General features: G+C 38.4%; 2 protein-coding genes across 3 annotated transcripts in view; both read left to right on the forward strand.

Annotated features, from left to right (window-relative positions):
• The window catches only part of LOC110064834 (uncharacterized), a 5,739-nt gene extending 5,652 nt beyond the window's left edge, over nt 1–87 (forward strand). For both annotated transcript variants that reach the window (XM_089288926.1, XM_020771938.2), the window contains one exon: nt 1–87. This exon is cut by the window's left edge and continues 628 nt beyond it. The gene's annotated coding sequence lies outside the window, so the exon portion shown is untranslated.
• A 6,442-nt stretch (nt 88–6,529) lies between these two features.
• LOC110064824 (dual specificity protein phosphatase 1-like) lies at nt 6,530–10,359 on the forward strand. Its single transcript, XM_020771923.2, has 3 exons — nt 6,530–7,068; nt 8,209–8,622; nt 9,225–10,359. Exons 1-3 carry the CDS (start codon nt 6,687–6,689, stop codon nt 9,602–9,604), a joined length of 1,176 nt encoding a protein of 391 aa, XP_020627582.2. The 5' UTR covers nt 6,530–6,686; the 3' UTR covers nt 9,605–10,359.
• The last annotated feature ends 4,022 nt before the right edge of the window (nt 10,360–14,381 follow it).

Below are 14,381 nucleotides of genomic sequence, written 5' to 3' on the forward strand. Positions count from 1 at the left end.
TCCAAGGTGACATCATTCTTTGTGAAAATTGAAAACAGGAAATGAACTAAATTAAATTCATCAGTATTCAAGCGATGTTTACAAAAATCTATTCTGGTTGGTTTTAATGTTCATACCCGGATAGAGGAAAGACTAGAATTCACGGAGCCAGATAGAAATTCAGTCAGCATATCTATCTATAAACAACAATAACAACAACAAATTCTTGAACTTCATTTTCATGCACCGGTGAACCAACTGAGAAAGAAATTGTAATCATTTTATAAATGTGAAATATCAAACAATAGGGATGTTCACGAACAACACCGTGTAAGAAACGCCTCTGTTTGAACGACTGCTCGGGGGACTGTTACAAACGAGAAGGGAAGTACCTCCTTACCACCAAGGCCCGTGTTCTCCACTCCTGCAAGGGCGCAGTAGCGGTCATAGCTGACCTGAGCCTACTCTTAGTTCTGGGTGTTCAAAGGGACAAGTCGTAGCAGCGGAGGCTAGCCTGGTGCCTAGGGATAGGAAATGCGGCTTTCTCTGGATGTGTGATTCCGCGAAGACTGGGGACGAGTTTGCGGCGCATCTTAGTTTTCAGTCTTCTCTGAGTCGTGAGAGGCAAACAAATTTTTCAATACATAACTCGAACGACTCGACTCCGACTAAAGAAGCCAGATGTTTCTTGGATCGTATTAATTTTAAACTGATCACAAAGAAACTTAACTAAAATGGAGACGGAAATAAACTCCGCTGGAGATATCATATGTTTCTGACGAGTCCGATCCTGTTTTAGTTACAACTGGTTAACTATTCTTACACCAAATGATCTGTCCTTTTTGTCGTATACAGCGGGTACCAGCCGTGAGTTTGTTGATTCAATTTTCAATATTAAGTCATTCAGGAATCGTCGTTGTTCGAATCAAACCGTACTTCCAAGTACTGAACTAAAGTTGGACTGAGTTCTCCGAATTGTAAAGACCTTTTCTGGATTTCAGACGTTTAATTCTAGTTGAACGCCTTAGCGTCTGAGATGTGTCAATAATTGTGCAACATGTACGCGTGATCACAAAAAGACCTGTGGTCTTTTGTTGGCCCTGAACTGGTATAAGTCAGTCACTAAATTCACTTCCGGTCAGTTGTTATACTACAGCGTATGACCATGTGCTTGGCGTTCTGATAAACAACGGAGAGATGAGTGAATCTCGAGCTTAGCTACAGAACAAGGTAAGTCTTTACACCATTGATTATAGTTTGGATACGTTTCGATAAAGAAAAAAAAAAAAAAAAAAAACAGAACAAAACAAAGGGTATCCCTTATGTGCATTACTGAAAACGCTATTGGTTATAAAAATAATCCTATATGGACGCATGTGACTTTTTAATTTCGATTGATTTCTTTGAACAGCGCAGAAACGACAAACAACTGAGTACAATTCCATAATTATAAGAACAAAACTTTAAAAGCTGTTTTATGAGGAAAATGTTTACGTATACGTAGGGAAAGAGTTTGTAATAATGGTCGTTTGTTATTTTGTTTGTGTGATGAATCAGTATTGGCCGGCAGGCGATCTAGTCACACCACGTGTGATGAACTAATGAATGAATGAGTTATAGTAAATAACACGCGCGAAAACACGGGAATCTTGGTGAACGATCATCAACTACTAGACATGCACACGGTTTATACTTGCACATTTTTCCAGCTTCTTTTCAACTTAGATATCCGCTTTATTGGTTCCTTTTTCATATTTCTGTGCTTGTCGACTATGACTTAAATTGGGTATCACGTTAATATACGTACTCCCTTATAGTATTTGTAGCATTATAGACCCGCAAACATATCGTACAGTATTTTTGACGCTTTATTTTAATCATTTCCTCTCGTCTGTTTGTAGAGACGAAAAGGTACTGAAAGTTAAACCCTCCGCAGACCTTTTGCTACAAAGCCTGATTTTTGTCGCTGAGAAAATTATCGGAAAATAGCACTGAAAATTTATAGCCGCACTGCTTTACGCATACGATCTCCTTTTACGACAAAAGTTTCATGCGATAAATATCAAATGTGTGACTCGAATTTTTTAGTTTCGACCGAAAAAAAAAAAATTTTTACAGGCCCCGACGCCATTATTAAACATCATAGTGAGACTGAGGTGACCAGCTATCAGCGCAGCGTCATAGGAACGGTCCCAGGTTCTTGACCATTGGAGTTTTCAAGTATATTTTCGAATCGATAACCTTTTAAATAGCAAGGATACTTTTCCCACTTCGTTAGCATATCTGCTGTGGAGCAGACGTGTTATTTCTTCGTTATTTCTTATTTATATTCAGTTTCTTCACAAACTGAAGCAATGCACAAATCTAATACTACACGACAAAAACTATACATCCTTTGTTGTCTCACTACTCGTCCACAAAATGGGGGTGCTTATTCGAGGGGGGCGCGAGAGGGGGGCGCTTATTCGAGGATTTACGGTAAGCAAGTATAGGGCTTGGCACTGGGTGCGCCTGCAGTTGACTTTCTTACATGGTCGGTGATCCTTCTTTTCTTTTCATAGATCATTTCCTTTTCTGATTCTCTACATATTAACAGACAAAACTTACAAATATTTTGCCCTCGTGTGAGAGAATTTTTCTTCGACTGTGGACGGGTTAGGTTGATAAAACAGAAGAGTTTTATATGTTCACGGGGATAAATATGTTTTATAATTTGTCCATGCAAGAATAGTAGCGAAGGAAGAAATATAGAAATCAATAAGCCCCTGGTTCTTGTCTGTTACTTATGAATATAATTATGGGATGACAGAAGAGAAAAGGGGAAAAAAAAAAGCAGACCGCCAAAATTGAGTTCATCAAAGAAAATTAACACAAGCTAGCCTACAGTATGTGGAAATTGTTGAGTGGGACAACCCCCAAATGACGAAGTAAAATTACATTTAAAAATAAAAACTGATAAAAATTGACTTTAGAAGGAATTAAGGAAATGCTTCCAATGTTCCTCTGTTTACTTTTACGCGACGAGCTTCTACATACAGTGTACATGAGTAAAAAATTGGCAGGATTTTAATTTTTGCTTATAAAATATTCGTCACCGTTTGCCGTGTCGGTATTCACAGGCTGTTACAACTATGTTCAGGCAACTGGCAAAGATCTATAGTCTAAATCAGAGCGGAGATTCATCTCAATGTCTCCTCGTATTCAAATGCATCATTATAAAAGAAATTTTTCTAGTGATCTCTGGCGACCATGCATTTTAAGGCGAATTAAACTACTGCATAAGCTTCAAGCACCAAGTCCGCTTGTATTCTGCCGATCGCTTCCGATATTTTCACAAAAGTTTTCTTAAACCGCTACCTTTTATCTTCTGGATATGATACAATTCCAGAATTTACTTTGCTGGACTTGTATAGCCATTTAAAAAGCGGAATGTAACATACCCGGAAACCCTCCGCAGACGAGTGATATAGTTGTGGTCACCGTCAGCCTCGCTATGATGTTTGTGCAGTTACTATTCCAATATGGCGCCCGGAACTGTTAAAATGGGCCGGCTCAAAATCGTGAGCCACACACCTTGATGAAGTCTAAAATTTCGATTTTTGTCAAATACGACTAAAATTGGGATTTGTCTTGAAGGTGTGTGGAGCTCTTAAATACTGCCGCCGCACCCTCAATTCTTACTGCATGCAACTATACCGTCCCTTGCTGATCAAAGTTTCTGATTTTTCCGGTTTTAGACCAGAACTCCGGCGAAAAATCAGAATAATCGGGGAATGAGAAGAAATGTGGAATCGAAAAAAAATGGAGAATCGAAGAACGGAACACGGAGAAATAAAGTTATTGGAGAATCGAAAGAATCGTAGTGTATCAAAACTCTTATTTTACTATTCTACGCCGGAGTTTGCGAGAGCATGGGATGAATAGTAAATCAATATTCTACCATTTAGCAGTCATCGTACTCCTTTAACTAATATTAGAAGGGAGTTTGAAGTCATAAGTTCTTTTCAGTTTTCCATAAACGTTTCGTAACTTCGCCTTCCGCACTGGCTCGAAAAATCTTGAGCCTAGGCCTAGTGTAGAAGCTTGTTTGGCTGGCCACAGCTTGTTGCCACGGTTGTTGTTGTTGTTGTTGTTTTAGTGAAATCAGCTGGCTGCTGTCACGGTACATGCCCAGCTAGAATCATAGAATCATAGATTAAACTTCGTCAAAAAATATCACTCAACAGACTAAATAACACTAACAAAATGAAATTTAAAATTTGTTCTTATTGTTGGAATTATTTTTAGCTTAAAAACGGAAGCAGTTGAGACTAGGTCTACGAAAATAGTTTTAACAAAATGGTATCAAAATTCTGATGAGTTATGGCGGATCTTGTAAAATCACATACTGTGGGGGAAAGGTCGACTACATTCCATTTGAGTTACAGTACGGCTGTATTGGGAAACCAAGTCAGAACAGAACCTGGAGTTACTTGTTACAGAGTCAGTTCATTTAAAGAACTGGCTCATTATCACGGCCATTATATCAACTATGGAAACACGAAAACACTTGTTTTATAAGTGACTAGGTGACTAGAAGTTAATAGGACTCTCAGCTACTCTCTGTAAAACAGGTAGACATTTCTAGCAACTCAGCAAAATTCGTAGAGGAAATTGCTTACTTGCCGAAACATTTTACTTTTCGCCAGTCTTCTCATTCGAGTAAAATCCTTAGGGGAAACAAACTGCTCCGTTATTTCTGGATAACTTATCGAGCAAGGTTTTACATTCGGTATGGCTTTACTTTTTTCACTGAGTGCCGATGTTCAGTCCTTGGAGTTTCATTTCCTCTTACATTGCCTACTCAGAGGTAATGCGGTGAAATGCTCAGTCGGCCGCCGGGTAGTGCAAGCCTCCCACCTACGTACTCTCCCAAAAGACCCGTTCCTGCGGAGCAGAAAAGCGAGTCCAAAAATGGTTCGATACTGCCGAAATCAAATATCAGCGGCTATTACCATTTTGTGACTTCCAATACATATCAGAGAGTTAACACTGCCCACACAATAAAAGTAGTTGTTCACCTGTAAGAAATTAATATTACCGTCGGCGAACGGTCAGTACAAAAGGTCAAACTTAAATCTGAAGGGCGCAGTAGTTTTTTTACGAGCAGCCGGCGTTATTCCGAATCTAGCTATAGCATGTCAGAAAGGAAAACAAGGTTGGCCTAAGTAAAAAGAAATTGCCAGCTTGTAATGATGCCAGGAGTATATTTAGCTTGAACGGAAATAGGGTGTGAGAGAAACGAACCGGAACCCAACAAGTCACGCACTATTTGCACATAATTAGTTTGGGGATGTTCAACTAACGGGAACTGATCTGGGCTACCGTTTGAACTTCAGTGTGTTAGCTAATTGTTCTTTGATGCGGTATTTTATCGTCGCTACATAAGGGAAAATATAACTTTAGGCCTTGCATTCCCACACAATACCAAAATCTCGGCCTTTCCACTGCTTTTATCCGGTTGAAGGAACCAGAAGCTTAAAACTGAAGTTTGACGGCCTCGTTTAATGGGCAAGGCCTGACGGACTTCAATGCCGGCTTTAGCTTCTAAAATCAAGGCCGAATATTTTTAAATTTGGCAATATGATTTTTATAACTTGATGTGTGGAATTCAAGGAGAGGCGCTGTGGTCAATTGGAATATTAGCAGCGATATCTTATCTGCATTCTTATGAAGATAACATGACCACAAAAGCACTTTGATCGCTTGTATGTACAGATGGCGCCAACGAAAACTGCAAAACAATTTATCAAAATGTGCAAATGTAGCAATGCGATGTGTCTTTGCAAGAAAACAATATATATATATATATATATAATTGTTTTCCAGATCAGTGATTGATGCTTACTATTTTGGGAGAGTGACGGATCAAATTATAGCAATTTGCTTATTGTTATAAAAAGAACTGACGAGCGTCCACAATACTGGTTTGTTTTTCTTTCAATAGCCATGTTTGGGCTTGGAAATGTGATAGTAAAGAGAAAGTGCTTGGCGTTCTTTACGGGTTCTAGTCGTAATAATTTATCCCATAGATTTTCGTCTCTCTCTCTCTCGCTTTGATTTACAACACAGAAAATTTCTTCTGATACCCCTTGATGGAACGAAATGCTCTGGATGACTGCTAATTATCCTTATTTAACACAAAAAAATGTTATGCGCTCAAAGCTTGGAATTTTAAAACCTTTAACTTAACGAATACATGAATTGCGCAAATATACTAAGAATTTTAGAATTTGATAGTCGATACTTGATGAAAGTAGGTCTAATTGCCTTAAAGGACGTCATTTAGAAATCTGATAACATTTCTGTCACGAGTGGAATGTCTTGCTTATTGTTCTTGTATTGTTCATCTGTCGTCGCGGTATTAGCTTTCGCCAATGAAAGGAAATAATAGGTCGGGACAAACTCGTGAGACACGACACGACGTAACAAAACCGCCTTTTCAATGACGTCACGCATGATCAAAATAGCAACATGAGAGCTGGGCGGGAATAAAGAGAATATAAACGCGGGCTTGTTGAACTGAACATCAGTTACAGAGAAGTGCGCCCGTAGAAGCAGAAGTCTATCCATCACTAAATAATCGCTGGTGTATAATTTCTTTCAGTAAACAAGGAAAGCCACACCGTAATTCAGTTATTGGTCAAATCATCGCTGAATCAAAGAGTATGGTTGCAATGGATGAAAGTGACATATTAATCTGGCCCCTTGCCCCACTCACTGTTGTAAACATGGCTAGTTCTCTGAGTCAGAAGTGCATAGTTATTGACTGCCGTTCATTTCTGTCATTTAACGCCTCGCATATCAAGGGGTCACTGAACGTTCACTGCCCACCTATCTTGAAACGAAGACTCCACCGAGGAACATCCACTTTAGATTGCTTACTCACGTCTCCAGAGTCGAAACGAAGGCTTGCCGACGCAGAAACTTTGATTTTATATGAGGATAGAACACAGGACTGGAAAGACTTGGAAATGGACAATACAATGAAGATAATTTATATGCTTCTAAGGAGGGAGAGAATAAACAAGAACTTATATTTCATTAAAGGTAAGCTATGTTCGGCTATTGCCGCTGTTCTCGTTCTTACGGTTCAGGTCTGTGATATCCATTGTTAAGTTGGCCACGTGTTTATAGCCTGTGAACATATCTTTACCATTCCATCGTTAGTTGCAAATGATTGCCTTATGTAGGTAAAAACTTCAAGGTAGTAATTTCAAAAATTTCAAAACTAGATGGGATATTACAATGTGTGTTGGTTTTATCTGTTATTCCTCGCTTGAATGAAAGCGAGTGTTGTGATACGATAACAAAGCCACTACGTAGCCATCAAGAATTCATGAATGAATGAGTTTCATTGTTATGAAAATGGAGGGAAAATAACAAAAGCATCACGTGCGAAGAAAGAAAACAACTCTGATCCAGTCTCCAGTAGCGCAACCCTCACACATTATCCTAAAGATGTTCTGTAAAATACTCAAATGTTATGACTAATGATCCGAGAAATCAAAAACGGATTTCCTTCATAAAAAAATGTTTCCGCTGCTGAAGATGTTCGAGCGCATTCGTAACTTCTTTCATCTCTTATCATTCAAATTTTAATTTTGACACAACCGGTTCTGGCGGGTTTACAACGCGCCAAAACGTGATTCCTCTGACCAGCTGTGACAGGCATTTCAACATGTATCACGTTTCCAAGTAATCCTTCCCATATTTTTACTGTGGTCAGGTTTCTCAGCGAGTTTATGGATCCTTCAAACTTAAACTTAACATGTAGGGTTTTGAAATCACTTCTAAACCAGTGAGACTGTACGAGCGTTACTTATATTTTGGTGACGCTGTGTTAACTTTTCAACTTGTTAAAATAACAAAGCGTTACATGACGTCACAGTTATTTTGTCACGGAGACGTGCGATGCATCATGTCAAACAATGTGAAACAATACACGATCACTTTCAACAAATCGTATAAGAAACTGAAAGAAGCATTAAGAAAATAACAGTTTCATGTCCAAGTGATTCAGTTTCGTTAGTTAATTCTACCATAATTAGACTAACTATGAATATACTTTATAGTGAAGTTCTTATGACCCCTTGCCCTGGATGACACGTATTTCCTGACAAATCAAAATAAAAACATCAACATTTCAGAACATTTCATTAAATCCTATTCTTGCTGTTTTTGTTTTAGGAGGCTTTGAAAGGTTCTCCTCCTCGTACCCTTCGATGTGCTACTTTGCTAAACCACAATCGCCGTCACAAACAACTACATCTCCGCTTGGGTTAAAGCTTAAAACGAAAGATTCTAAAAGAACATTCAGCCCGAGACACGACACAGAAATGAAGGATTTCGCCGAGTCACGTCCAAGTTCGTCAGTGAATGCAAATGAACCAGTGGAGATTTTACCACATTTATATCTTGGAAGTGAAATTCATGCGTCCCAGAAAGAGCTTCTTCAGCGCCTGGGGATTACTGCTATTGTGAATGTATCAAGAAATATTCCGAACTTTTTTGAGGAGGCATTTCATTACAAGTCTATTCCAGTAGATGATACTTATACAGCAGATATTGGCCGATGGTTCGAGGAAGCTGCTGCGTTTATAGGTAAGAAGATCTTTCGAACATCTTGTATTGTACAAAATTGTGTCTTCACGCGCCTCTTTTGTCAGATACGTTGCTTGGCAATAATAAGTTTCGTACTCCTAAATGTTGGTGCTAGACGTTGATTGGAAAGTCAAAATCGAAAGCTCATCGGGACTTTCACAACCAACCTTGTTCCACACTGAAACAGCAAATAGTTGGATATTTGTATAACTTTTTATAGAATAATCGGATATTAATGCAAGATATATTGCGCCTCTGTTTGCAAAACATTATCAGATGTTTCTCGACGAATTTTTGTTTACAAAATGTTGTTTAACATTGTAAAAAGAGACAAAATGGGCACGTCCCGGAAAACAGATATTATGAAAGAATTCGCTTTACAATACGTGTGGGCGGAAGTTTCTCAACAATATATTTATAATACAGGCCTAGCTAAAGATCCAAACACAATTTATGCTGGTCTTTTTTTACCTTGCCGCTATCTTCCTTTGACTCAAATTTAATTTTTTTGACGCGTAGAGGAAGTTGTAATATGTTTCGAGTTACCTAGCTCTGTAAGATAAATTTGTTTGATGTTTTTCTTTATTTTAATCCTATTTCAGACTCAGTGAAGAACTCAAAAGGAAGAGTGTTGGTTCACTGCCAAGCAGGCATCTCCAGATCAGCTACCATTTGCCTCGCCTACCTTATAAGCAGGCATCGGCTGAGGCTAGACGAAGCTTATGAGTATGTCAAGAAAAGGCGATCGGTCATATCTCCAAACTTTAATTTCATGGGACAATTACTGAACTGGGAATCAGAGACTCAACTGACCGAGAGAGCAACGAGCAGTACTGAGCTGTTAATAAACACGCCCACAACAAGCTGTGCGGTCACTTCTCCATTTGGGTTCTTTAGCTTTTCGTCGCTGCCATGTGGATCAGGGATAACTCCATCTAGTAACGAACAGAATTCACCAGGACTTGTTACATCACCCATGTAGTTCATCGGTAAAATAGCTAGGAAAAGAAAAGCGAAAAATAATGTCACCAGTTTACATCAGTTTAACGTTGAGGTTGTTTAAACATGTTGAAATAATATAAACTTGGAAGTTCATGACGCAATTTTTTCAAGCTTAACTCTGAAGAAAATTAATCTTTTTAGAAAGATTTGTTGACAAAGAGCAAAGTATTGTTTCGATTCACTAAGCATACGTTATTCAATTGTGTCTTAATCGCATCGTTGCCGAAATAATTTATTTTCCCCATGGTACTCCGCATAGATTAGCTGATGTGTAGAATAAAAGCATTCTCAATGTATATTGTAAATATATCTAAAATTGTTTTCCAAAGTAATATTTAAAACGAAGACATTACCAAGAGGATTTATTCATGTCTTCTACTCTTACAACGAAAGAGTTTGGTAAAAACTGATATGAGCCTGAAATTCACTCATGCTCTACTTGATACATACGTGAATATTTTTGTAAAAAAGAGAATATATGAAAAGCCACTCATCTTATTAAATGACAAACATACACTTATTTCATGTTAACGAGGGAGACTCAGAAAATATAAAGTTTGTTTCTCGAGCTTTGTCAAATATGTAAGAAGAAAATGGAGTTAAAAAGTATACTGTATATAAAATAAAATAAAATATATTGTAAATCGAAAAGATAAATTGAAAGATAATATAAGAGGAAAACAAAAGTCTGCCACAAAATGATGTATTAAAATAAAAAGAAAAACAAAATAAAAACAGTCTTGTTTTGTGTGAATTGAACACTGCCTTAGGTAAGTCAGGGATCCATCACGAGTTCCATCTGATCATAAGACAAGCACGGTAAATCTCTACTTAACCTTTGAGCAGCATAACAAGAACGTCAAATTACTGAGTGGATCACTTACTCAAAATAACAGGGTGATTTCATCGAAAAAAGTGGTGTATGAAAAATTCTAAACCTTAACCCGTTTGGTGATTATGTTAAGAATGTTGCAAAAATGCAATAAAAAACGGGGCACCCTCCCCTATTTGCGCAATATGGATGACCTCTTTATTGATCATTTTCACCGGCGAGGTTCCCTTAGGAACCCAAGTAAACATAATGGAGAACTATCATTTCTAAAAAAAATATTTCTGCATTAAAACAGCACTTAAATAGCATTACCTAAAGACGTGTTCATTACATAATAAAAATATCTCAAAGCGGAATTTTTTATCTTTTCTTTAAATAACTACGTACCGTAGGCAACCGTATCTCATTTAATTTCGTGTTTTCAAGGTTATGGTGTCCATTTAGGGGAAAAAGAACATTTATTTCGCTGTTGAGCTTAGCTTGATCATGAAGGCCGACCTTTTAAATGTTGTTTGTCGTAAAGGATATCGTGCGTTGCAAGGATATAATACACAATACAGTTTAGTCATGTGGTTCTCACCCTTAACCTGATGATATATTTAGAATGGATCACACCATCAAGGGATATTTTCGAAGTCGTCCACTAGCAACATTTTTTTTTACCCTATTTAATGATGATTGCAATGACCGAGGGGAAATCAGGCAATCAGTAATTTATTTTCCCTCTCCAAATTTAATTACAAATGGAAACCGCATATTCTAACGATAGGGCACAACTGAAGTGGCGATTATTATCACAGGAAACGCGTCGACAATGTGCGTGGTAACGCGGGGCAGAATGCAGGAACAATGTACTAGTTTCAGTAAGCCACAAGTGTTAAAATTCCTTGGATTTTTGACGACGGGAGCATAGGAAGTCGACAAACTATTTTTATATATTCAAGGAAGAACTATTCTCGTGTAAGCGGTACGCACGGTGCATAATTAGGGTAAACTTGAACGGTTGGCTGTTCCAAAAATATGTTCTTTGACACAGGACTGTTAAATTTCAACCACTGTGACAGTTGACTGTATAAATTAGGAAAAATGATTTTGCATTTCCGGGAGTAAAGGGGATTAAAGGCCTTCCGAAACGATCCGTTGGGTGCCCCTGACAAGTGCATGTCTTTATTCGCTTCACAACGCCTACGATCATCATACGTGCCGAAACCAAAAATGAATAACAGGCATCTTGGCCAACGCCTCAGGATGCCATCCAAGCTGGTCACGTATACGACAGCAAAACGATACCCTGTCAATGCTTTGACATGCCTGAAGGCGGGTAAAGATTCTGAATTGATTGAAACCTTGGTTTACCAGATTGAACAAGAACTCGTTTTTCTTGCTCTTGTTATTATGCGCTATGTCGAGTTATCAAGTTCGTTAGAGTTCGAGAAAAACACAGAAATTTCCGGTGAAAGACCCTCAAAAGTGTGGAAAATTTAATTCCACTTTATAATGAAACACCATCGAAGAGCCCGTCTGCGATATTTTACTTTTTTTCTTATATATAAGTTTTTTTTTTTTTTTAACACTATCTCTACTATAACGATCAACCGTTAAGACTGAATATCATAAAATAAATAAAAAGACTGTCCAGCTTTGGAGGCAGGGGTATATTAGTATTATACATTATCATTAGCTGCTCCTATGTCACTGGCGTCAGCGGTCACTGAAAAAGCATTTCGGAAGGGAGAGCGGGGACGTATAATATCGTGCTCAGTTTTTTCCGTTCACTTCGCGTATGATCAGTCTTTTCAAAATTATCGGCTCTGTTATCTTCATAATTTTCCACGCTACAGTTTATCGCGTTTTCCGAGGGCATTTTAGAACAAGCTACCATACGATTCAATATTAAGTTTTTTTTCTTGCTGGAAACAGAGACAACGCCTAACAATCGATTTTGCTGTTTCGTGACTGTTAAGATCTTGAGAATAAAGCTGTTGCACTTTTCACACTTCACACATACAATAAATGTCGTGTCAGTGATCGAGTGCCGCCTTGAGCTATGTACGTGATTGCTACATGTATGTCGTCAGTCTTGAACTCAATCACTGAATGGACCGCCAACTTTCACCAAAGTGACAACTTATTGTATTATTAGTGGCATGTCAGTCAAATGGAAACTGCAAGCCACGTAGTACTGGATGCCACGTTTGCAGCGTTCAGTTTCCGCTTTGACACGTTGGTTTCCATTTGAGTCACTCGGTGAATCATTTCTCTGTCTACAGTTGATCTAATGATGCTCTCAGTTTTACAAAAGAGCGAGTCTTCTGTTATTCGTTAATGTGAATTGGTTTCGTATACAATCACCCTGTATAATTTCCGTCTCCGGGGATCCAGTCAGCAGCAGTCTTGTCCTCATCATATGAAACCCGGATATCAGACCAAAGTAGTTCGTTTTGCATTGATTAATTTAATCAAGAGCTAGGAATTGTGGATCTTGTTTCAGTCTTTCTTATACACAGACACATGTGAAGTAGAGCAGATGAGCTATTCGTCAGAGCAAACACGCTGGTCAACAACGACAACAACAACAGTACTTTATTCAGTTATTATTTACCAAAAGGTTAATCATTCAGAGGCAACTCTTTTCTGTTTTGAAAGGATTTACTGATACATGAAAGAACAAACCAATTTTAAAATATATGTATATTCTCGTCGACGTTTTCCCTTAGGTTGCCTGAGGTATATTCCTTGTAAAAAAATTGCATCCCTCCTTGTTTCAGTTGAGCGCAGCCGTAAGTGGGCATTACTTGTAGGTGGGTATTATTGCACACCAATGACAGCAGTGAATCGAAGAACATGCAACAAAAATCTCTCCTCCAATTCAAGACAAGGCCGCTTATATTATTATCATTAGTATTATTATCATCTTCCAATTTTGAAATACTGGGATAGTTGTTCGAGGATCCACAGACTATCCTAATAAGCCCTTCCCGCCATTAGGGACCTTACGCAAAATACGACGGCAACGGCAACGAGAACGTCACCAAACAAAAAGTTTAATGAAAAAAACAATGGCTGTGCACGTGCGTTATAATTCTTGGTACATTTCTTTGCCGTCCACTGCAAAACAGCAACGTGAAATGACCAAATTCTGCGTTGTCTGGAGAACGTGAACGGAGAACGCAGAATTTGGTCACTTCACGTTGTTGTTGCAACAACGGCTAACTTTTCGTATTTCTATTTGGCAGCAGGCAAGTTTTAAAACCGACAGGCACACTGGATAGTTCCAAATAAATGCGAAATTCCAAAGAAGGACAGAAACACATTTTTCACTAAGCGTCGTCCTCGCCGTGGTCGTGGCCGTCGCCTTTGTATATGCGTAAGGTCCCTAATATTTGTCTCTGAGAACGAGCTTTTTTTTCTGTGAGGTGGGGTGAGGTTGGGGGAAGCGCTTTTCTCTCTTAAAGTGCCTATGAAATAAAACATAATTGTTGCTGATTTGAGAGGCTTTTCAAAGTAAAGAAGAATGGCGTTTTCCTTTTTGGAACATCTTTTTTCGTTTTAGAGATATTCACGTTTTTGTATTATAGGTGATGCCATCGTAGGTGGTTCCACTAAGAATATCTCTAGAAATATTAAAGCAGTGTTCTTTAAACTTGGCACCAGAAATGTACATCACAAAAGAAACAAGATGGCACCCGTCGTGCGTCGCCATGACAACAGTTATGTTGCTGGTCCTGTTTTAATTAAAACTAACATAACCAGATTTTATCTTAAACAAGGGTCATCCACTCCCAACAATCTAATGGGGAGAGTTAAGACAATATAGGAATCATGTGTGTTCCGGGCAAGACCCTCTGTCCCTTTTCGAAGGGTTGGAAATTGGCATATTTGGTTTTTCACAGAAAGAGACTGGAGCCAAAAGTGTTGCCATGAC

This window comes from Orbicella faveolata, unplaced genomic scaffold (genome assembly GCF_042242905.1).
Source record: "Orbicella faveolata isolate gen_17 unplaced genomic scaffold, um_ofav_v1 contig_1, whole genome shotgun sequence".
In the NCBI taxonomy this organism is placed as follows: domain Eukaryota; kingdom Metazoa; phylum Cnidaria; class Anthozoa; order Scleractinia; family Merulinidae; genus Orbicella; species Orbicella faveolata.

Bases quoted from the DNA above. Each gene is read 5' to 3' on its own strand.
- LOC110064824 (XM_020771923.2), top strand. From the start codon at position 6,687: ATGGTTGCAATGGATGAAAGTGACATATTAATCTGGCCCCTTGCCCCA. The intron at 7,069-8,208 runs GTAAGCTATGTT...TTTTTGTTTTAG, and splicing joins GAACTTATATTTCATTAAAG to GAGGCTTTGAAAGGTTCTCC. The intron at 8,623-9,224 runs GTAAGAAGATCT...ATCCTATTTCAG, and splicing joins GGAAGCTGCTGCGTTTATAG to ACTCAGTGAAGAACTCAAAA.